The sequence below is a fragment of the Glandiceps talaboti genome, chromosome 12 (genome assembly GCF_964340395.1).
Source record: "Glandiceps talaboti chromosome 12, keGlaTala1.1, whole genome shotgun sequence".
Classification (NCBI taxonomy): Eukaryota; Metazoa; Hemichordata; class Enteropneusta; family Spengelidae; genus Glandiceps; species Glandiceps talaboti.
In genome coordinates, this window is record NC_135560.1 from 20,307,257 (window position 1) to 20,316,628 (window position 9,372).

A 9,372-nucleotide genomic window follows, 5' to 3' on the forward strand; every position below is an offset into this window, starting at 1 on the left:
TTCCTTTGCTTGGTATACATCCACTGATCAAAATCAGTATCGTCGGAAAATGGCTTCACCTTGGCCGAACGAAGAAAGTAAATTTCGAAAACGAACATCAAGTGTTGGTTTGCGACTGGATGTTACAACTCGAATACATGATGACGACATTGTAGAAGAAGGAAGAGAACTATTTCAAAACTTTTTGACAGACGAAATTCGTCGCGAAGGACTGCACGAACCAGCGTATCTGACACCGGGACCGTATCCTGCCACAACACCAAGTACTGCAACATTAAGGTATGACGCATATTGGTATATAGTTGAAATAATTGTTTATTTTTCCAATAAAAATGTTGTTGTTATCGATCTGGTTACACATTTTACAGATTAGATGAGAAATGTGGAAAAATGTGCAAATATACAATGATTGGTACTTAATAATTGAGACATTTGTGTGGTGTGTGTGTGTGTGTGTGTGTGTGTGTGTGTGTGTGTGTGTGTGTTTATATTTATAGGGGGTGATCACCTAGTTCTGAAATGAACATGGTGCATTGTGCCTAACCCTGTTGACAAATATTCAATATATGATCTCTTTTTTAATAATCTATTTTAACACCTGCAACACAGAATGTGTTTACAGTTAAAGTTCAACTGTAGAAATCTAGATATATAAATAAAACAGCAACTCCACCTACTGAGTCTATGGGGGATTTCCCAGGTCAGAAATGTAAAGAAAACAAAAAGTGTGCCAACATGTCTTGACTTGTTTTGCTGTGATGATTACATCATTGATATGGTTAGATAGAATTCCCCTTTTCTCCAGGTGTTCATTTTAAGAAGTGACAAATATTTGATAAATCAGTAGCTAGCTCAGAAAGTACATGAAATGTTAGCGTCTAAATTCTTGTAAAATTTGAGATTCTTAGATATATGAATATAATGTGATAAATGGCCACATGTTAAAACATAGACCATAAACTGATATACCATTGATTAGGTTTATGAATAGTTAAACCTGTGCAGTAACATTAAAAATGATTAATTTCAGTGCTTCTTGTCACAAAGGTCTTAGTGTTACTATAATATGACAAAAATAGGTCTTGTATATAGGGGATTTTGACAAATAAAATGTGGGCTGTCCAATTCACATCAATCAATTCAAATACTTCTGGTTTTAGAACTATAAATATCATAACAAAGGTAGTGACATGAGGTAAATTCTCTGAATATGTGTTTGTGTAGACTTTTCAAAGAAAGTTTTGGGGTAATTTCTATTTTTTGCTGAAATAACTTAATAAGTGATGTCATTCTAATAGAAGCTTATAAGGAGTAGCGAAATGTTGAAATCTTTATAACTCAGTGGTCAGTAAGGCCAATAACATCAAGTTGAAGACAATTCTGATCAGAAAAATGTTTACTTTCAAATCAGTATTCCATATATTACATCTAAATCACAAGTATGTGGTGTTTCACATTTCTATTTTATTCATGAAATGCTTGGCCTTTTTTTCAAGAAGGGTTTTGAAAATTACTGTTTCTGGAGGAATAATTCTGCTGGTAATGAACTAATGAAACCATCATTGACATTTTCATAATTCACAGGTCTCCAGTTTCCGGACTTTCCTCACCTAGCTCTGAGCACTACAGGTATCCAATGTGGGCACGCACAGGGAAAGAATTAAGACGATTGGCTGATACTTTTTCACAAACTAATGAAAGACACCAAGTGAGAGAGAGAGCATGTCGGGTATGTACATGTGAATATAGGACTTGAAATGCATCGTCGCAAACTGCAGCCTGTTTTACGACAACGTTCTTAATGAGCCTCCCACATTTTTTTTAGAAATAATAACTCTGGCTTGCGAGCATGTTGAAATGTAGTACATTGTCACACTTTGTATGTTCGTCATGAAAGCACTATGATTAATCTTGGACAACTATAGTGGTCTGAGACATATACACAAGTTCTCTTCTTCTGTTTTGGATTTAGATATAGACACATTTTGAACAAATCACTTGTGCTTTGATATATGTAACATGACCTCCAACAATCTTCTTTAACCCATGTGTTGTCCCCTGTCGATGATCTTGACCTGATTTTGAAGTTAGTTCTGGAGGTTGATGGCCATGCACTCAATACTGTTGTTGTATTTTGTAACTTTATTGTTGGTACACTGTATGTAATACTAGCATATTTATATTTCTTAACTGCTATTGCTAAGGCTGTTATTAAAGTAGGCATAGTTCATAGGTCATAGGTAGGGAGAATAAAACAACGACTTCCTGATGAATGCCTTTTGCTTAAATATAAATTTGAATGTGCTAATTTTATCAAAATTTATATCACCCCGGTTACAAAAAATACAACTTTATTTCAACACCTAGATCCTACACCTAGACCCAATAAAGTTATATGTATACTACTAGTAGTTCAAGAATAAGCACTTCAGATTATTGAAATACTATAGATTTCCTTGATATTGAATGTACAGTGTATTAACATCTCAATATGGCCTATTGTTTATTTACCTCATTTCATTATAGTAACACAAAACATTACAAGTTATGATTAATATAAAATGACTTACACTAAATGTATTACATGATGAGTCTGTGGCAGGTGAACTAGTATAGTGTAGAATCCAGTCCACCCATATTAACAACATAATCAACATGTATTCTATAGAACATAGGTCACTTTACAAACAATTGACCTTGAGAGTGTTTTTATTACTGTAATTAGGTTTGTATGGGGGTGGGTGGATGAAGACTTTATGACCAGCATAAAAAGCTTGATGTAGTGATAGTTCGTTAATCTCACATCAAGATGTGTTTGTGTATAAATACTAGTGCAAGCATTGGACTGTATAATTTACCTGGACAATTGATAATTTGTTATGAACTGAAATTTGAATACAGCCACCATGTTATTGTTAAGACTATTAAGGGCTTGACTTGTAATTTGGTTCACAATACTTTCATATGTGTGTGTATGCTTAAAAAGGTTTTAATGATTTTCTTTTTGATAACAGCAGTTCTCATTACTAGTGAAAGATACAACAGTTGTGCCAAGCTGTCTGCCATGGTACCGGTCAGAGTTAGAAGCCTAATAGGGCTGAACAATACAGTGTATCTTAGTATATTCTCATTACCATTAAGAGAATTTTACCACCTAGATGTGACAGAAAAATAACACTCATGTGATAAAATATTATTTATTTGTTTTTTCTACATATGCATTTTGAGATTAGAATGTCTGAGTAACATCCTGCATTGTTGATATTCACTGATGCATATACTGTAGTTTCTAGATTGGATGACAGTGAAATGTAGCATGTAGTGAGAGAATGTCACAGGTGTTTTTAGTGTAATGATAGTCCTTGTAATTTATCCCGTTTGTTAAAAATACAAATTATAAATTGCAAATAATTTAATAAATGTATTTGATTCAATCGCATCACATTATTGTTGTCGTATCAGTAGAGACTTTAGGTTCAGATAGGGCCATTGTTTTATTCAGGACAGTACCAGCCTTTTCTTTAACTCTGCCAGGTAACTGTTGTTGTCTCCCAATTTAATCCTAATCATAGACAGGCGACTATATCGTAATCCATATTGCTCTAAATTGAGTGGTCCGGTTGCCATGTTGTATGCACACAGTCTGACAAATATTAGATGTCTTCTCAGGTCAAGTTAGTCATGAACTCAAATAACGCAGACAATGCTAGACAAACAAATATGTCTGAACTGTGTTTTCAACAGCTTAGTTTCCATAGCAACAAAGTGAATGATAATGAGGTTATACTCTCATTATGCTTCTGACTCATTTAAGAATGTCAAAGGTCAAGTTAGACCTCAATGATACACATTGCTCACTGACAGGTCTAGTTTGTGTGTGAAATGTATTGGAAACACAGTTAATAGTGAATACTTAATAAACAGTGAATGAACAGTTAATAAACAGCTATATTTAGAAAGGTGTCACATATGTTTATGTAAGTCTATCCAATCACATATATAACTAGTGTATAAAAGAGGTGATTGGGGATTTTGAATTTTGGATGATTGAGAAATAACAAATTCAAAAGCCCATCCACATGGATTGCATAAGCACTGCCAGGAGTCAATGCTGGCTTGCTTGGTAAGGTTTCAAAGCTACAATAGAAATTAATGTTCAAAGACTTGAAAGTTACATGTAATTAACTTTGGTGAATATCAACAGTTCAACAGTTAACAGGATATTAAAAAACCTACCTTGGTTTCTTGAAAATGTATTTAATTACAGCCTGCAAATAGTGTCATGCTGTTTTAGAATGAAAAGATTTTTTATTTGATATTAGGTGGATGTTGGTTTTGAAATACACACAGCATAGTTCTAAAGTCCATGGTCTGTTTAAATATTAGGGTATGGAGACAAGTAAGTGATAAATAAAAAAATATTTATTTAGGTGTCATCCCTACATCAATCTAATCAATATTAACATACCTAAAAATAGACTCATTGGACAAGTGTTTGTTGCAAGATTAGTTTGTCATCATTTTAAAAATATTTAATTATACTATCAGGTATTTAGTTAACTTAAAAATAAACATGACAACATTCTTACAAATCTGTTGTCTGTTGTAAAGAATTTAAAGGCATTATATAGCATAAAATCAATTCTTTTGTTAATTCTTCTAGTAAATTAGTTTGATTTTTTTTTTGTTCCTGGCCAAAAGTTTCAATTTTAAAAAAAATCTTGTCAAGTCATGGTGTTTTTAATATTGTTAAAATGCTGAAAATTGGACACTCTTCAATTAGGATGACTATATTTCTGAATGAAAACGGTTGAATTTGTTTGAGCAGAAAATATGGAATTTTAATTTTCTTATCATTCTATGACAATAAGCATCTATATTACTGGTTCAGCAGTGTGTCAAAATGTTGAAAATTACCATTATTTTCTTCAATTTTACATCAAGTATTTTTTTTTTTTTTTTTACATTTTTTTCCAATATTTTCAAAAACTTGAGACAACTTGTAGTGATAATGCCCCTTACATCACTTTTATGTTCCTCTGCTGAATAAAGAAATATATTAGGGAATAATCATAAATGTCACTATTTGGTAAAAGTTGAAGGCAAAAATTAATAAACTTAAACAAATATTGTATTTCATTGGATTCATTCCAATATTGACTTTGTTGATTCTAGACCATAACAACTTTGCCCTTGGCAAATAGAATATTGTTACTTTATGTAAAGATGCATGAGATGAAAATATGTGAGGGAGAGGACAAGCTTGTTGCTGGTATAGGGATGATCCTCTGTATGTCATTTCATTATAATATGTACATGTATATGTGTTTTATATATTTTCTAATAATATTGGATTTGGGGCATATCAACATCAAACATTTAAGTCCACTTTTACATACAAATTTAAATGACTAGCTATATTACCTAATTTGGAATGAAAGGTCTGTCTTGTCAGGACCATAAATAATAATAATAATAATAAAATAATAATAATAATAATAATAATAATAATTTATTTCAGTAAAAGGCCACAGTCCATCCTATAAAGAATGTGACAATTTTACATGACCGGATTGGTTGTTGTAACTCACCTATGAGTTACTAATTTATTCACAAAAGCATGACAAGAAATATATTATTACATTATCTAAACTAATTACTTTATGGTCACAAAAAAGTGACTGCAAGTTACAGTACTTCCAGAGAAATCTATTTCAAAAATTTCTTTCTAGATTCAATTGCGCCATATAGCAAATTGATGTACTTTATATTTGGAGTCATTGCATGCCAGTAAAGATGTTATGTATGAGAAAATCAACAGACCATAACGACATAAAACCAATTAGTCCAAACAACTGAATGTTGCCTAGACTTTTTTTTATGCACATATAAGTATGTAACACAGATATCAATATTGAAATGGAAGGGAACCAGGTGATGTTTTCATTATGATTACTATAATTTGCAATTATGAGATGTAAATTCATGCATGACAAGGTCAAACTGACCTTGGGTCATACCAGACAGGTTGCAACCATAATAATGCAGGGATGGGTAGGTTTCAAAATGAGGAGGTATGGTATAGCACATACTATCACCAAAACTATGAAGGGATAGGCTGATTTCGAAATTGAAAATGAAATTCATCTTAGTGCCAAGAGAGCATAACAAACATCAAATAAACAAATGCAATTGTTGGTAGAGCTGGTTTTTCTCCTTTTTTGAACAAATTCACATTCATGGGAACAATGTGAATTGTTTATGTTTGTCTGTTTTTCAGCCATCTGGTTCTTTCTTTATATGCCTGCCTCTGTTTAAGTTTTTGTTGTTGCTGAACAACAGTGATCTTCAGGCCAATACTATCATGATTATTTGTTTTTGAAAATAATATTTCATTTTAATTTTATGGAATATTTATATTTTTTGTCATTTCAGATCAGCCTCCATGAAGACTTCACATATGATCACTTTAAAGACCTGGTGTCGACACTGTTTTCTGGAGGAATGACAAGGGAGAGAATTGTTATCTTGTTTTTCTTCTGCAGTGACATGGCCATTTTGACTCTGAGGCAGAATATGCTGGACTATTTCAACAGAATTCTGATGTGGTCACTGCGATACATCAGTGAAAGAGTGTGTTCATGGGTCAGAGAACATGGAGGATGGGTAGGTCATCAAAGTGACGTTTACTTGTTGTACAACCAGGATCAAAGTTGTGTTTAAACAGTCTTAGCTAATATATTGTTCATACTATACATAGACACAATTTGATCTGGGTTGTAAGGCAGAACTATTTCAGAAATAAATTTTTGCTAAATCGTTCAACAGCTGAAAGTTTTGTGGATGGAAGAGTGCGCATATATGCCTACATGTATGTCTGTATTAATGTGCATGTGTGCCTACATGTATGTCTGTAATGTGCATGTGTGCCAGCAAAATGATCACTTACTTCCTTCTTTTCAATCGGTCTATTTTTGGTAAATGCCCATGAAGTACATTTCAACTAGCTTTTTGAGATCTTCCATATATTCCAAAATTTCAACAACCATGCCAAAAAAATCCACTGCTGAAAAAAGACACTCAAACATATTCAAATACATCCTAGATTTTCTTCTAAAGCATTATCTGACAAGATGGTGGTGTATTTCTGTCTCAGCACGTATTACAGTTTGTAAGGGTTTATCCTTTCCTAGTCACCAAGTTAAATTAAGTGTTTGTTATCAAGAAGTTTTTGTCACCTTTCCAGGAACCTGTCATCCGAGGATCTCTGCCTTACCTGAACTGTGCTGCAGCCATTGCCATTATTGCAACTAGCCTTGTGATTGGATGGGTATATCTACGTAACAGGTCATCTGGACAGTAAGGCTATCAATCAAACCAGTAACTACTAAGATGACAACCATACTTTATCCATGGTCCAGTGCTTGATCCAGAAGACAGATATGATGGCAGGTGAAGTGTAAATTTATCCCAGTGTCCAAGATTTGGATGAAAACTCATGCATGTTTGCGATGTTCATAGCAGGGACACAATTAATGGATGTATTGAATATAAAGTACAAATGACAACATTGCTGGCCAATAAGAATGTCAATCTTTGTATGTTATGTTTTGGCCCATTTGAGAAATTTCTACTTATATAAAAGTTGTCATGGTTACAGAGCAATGGATAGTGCCAATCATATATGATTAAGGTTTATTTATTACTTTATACATTTATGAAGAAATTCGGATATGTACAGTCTAATAATCAAAATTTGAAAATGCTGCATATTTTGGACTAAGAACAATACCTCATTGAATATAATACATTCCAAGCTTAGGCCACCCATACTTCATTCTATGTTTCTCGTCATAAAACCTTAACAATTATGGGTTAGTTGGTTGATTGAAATTTTTTTTTAAATAAGTGTATGAGAATATGTTTGTGATACTTTCAATTCACAATTGTACTTAACAGTCAGAATGACTTTGAAATGATAATTAATATCAGAAGGAAATGTTGAAGCATTTCTTAGGTTAAATTTACACAATAAACAATAATAAAGCAATAAATTATAATTTTCGCTCAGATACATGCACTTGTGGGGTTGCCATCGTACAATCAGTGACATTTTTCTGACCCTGCTGTAGAGGGTGTCAATTTTTTTTAAAGACAAATTTTGCCTGATTTAAGAAATATATGGTTAGTCAGCTTATGAGAAATATAGAATTAGGTAAGTCTGGCCTTTAGGGCTTTTTCTTCCAGTTATCTGTCAGCTGTTTTTTGTATAAACCTATGTGAGCATAGTAATTGTTTCCTGGTTGATATTTGAAGCAGAATTTGTTCAAAGTGAGATCATCTTTAATTCTCAATTGTTTCATTGAAATGGTATGTGTTATGGAAACTTTAGCTTTTAGTTGATGGCTTTTAATATGTATGTATGTAAATGACAGATTGTTGTTGTCAAACACATATTTTATCTTTGGAATGTACAATGTATAGAGAAACTGAGATAAGGGACTACATTTTATACCAACTGACTCATTCATATTATAATAACAAGTATTATGCTAAAACCCTGTGTGATTAACCTATGCATACTAACACTACAGTTATGTCATAGTGGTTCTTAACTCAGTTGTTTTTGTCAAAGACAAACTACATTGTGTGACTCATACCTTAAAAGGGCACTAGCTGAGTTTATACATTTTTAGGCATAGTTTTATTTGCATATTCAAAAGGTACTCACAGTATTCTACTTACTGAAGCATACTTAAAGTCACTTGCAATTGACTGAACTGAAAGATACAACTTATAAATGACTCGATAACATAATTTTTTATACAAATACAAAATTATCAAGGAGTTCCCTACTCTGCAATCAACTGTTCTAACAATTCCAAGAGACAATGTGATGTCATAGAAGACATGCACTGACAATAACATTATACTGGACTCAAAGTTTGATGCAAGTATTTTCACTTGAGGAAAAAAGTGTATAAACTCAGTTTGTGTCACTTTAAGGAGATCCAAGTCACCTTTTTTTGAATTTATATAGATGTGAATTTTTTGAAAACCATTCGTCCAAAGAATGGAAGAAGTGTAAAATTCAAATAACTAACAATGGGACCAAATTTCCAGTTTTATAAGCAATAATTTCTGAAAATAATATTGTGTTTTGGAAGAATTATACCTTGTGAAGTTGAAATCTAAATTGTAGATGTTTACAGTTTTACCAAATGAATTGTTATATTTTTGGGCACACACCTTCAACAAAATGTGTAGTAACTAATTATTATGATACTATCATTTATCATTTCAAAGATAACTGTTATATCTTTTCATTTCTTGTTTGTACAAAATGTGTACAAAAATATCTGGAATTTCTAA

At 32.4% G+C, this 9,372-nt stretch overlaps 1 protein-coding gene across 1 annotated transcript; it reads left to right on the top strand.

Moving 5' to 3' along the window:
- Nucleotides 1-49: 49 nt before the first annotated feature.
- On the top strand, nucleotides 50-7,763 carry LOC144443081 (apoptosis regulator BAX-like). The gene is made up of 4 exons (XM_078132454.1): nucleotides 50-279; nucleotides 1,585-1,729; nucleotides 6,436-6,666; nucleotides 7,247-7,763. Exons 1-4 carry the CDS (start codon nucleotides 50-52, stop codon nucleotides 7,361-7,363), a joined length of 723 nt encoding a protein of 240 aa, XP_077988580.1. The 3' UTR covers nucleotides 7,364-7,763.
- Nucleotides 7,764-9,372: the final 1,609 nt, after the last annotated feature.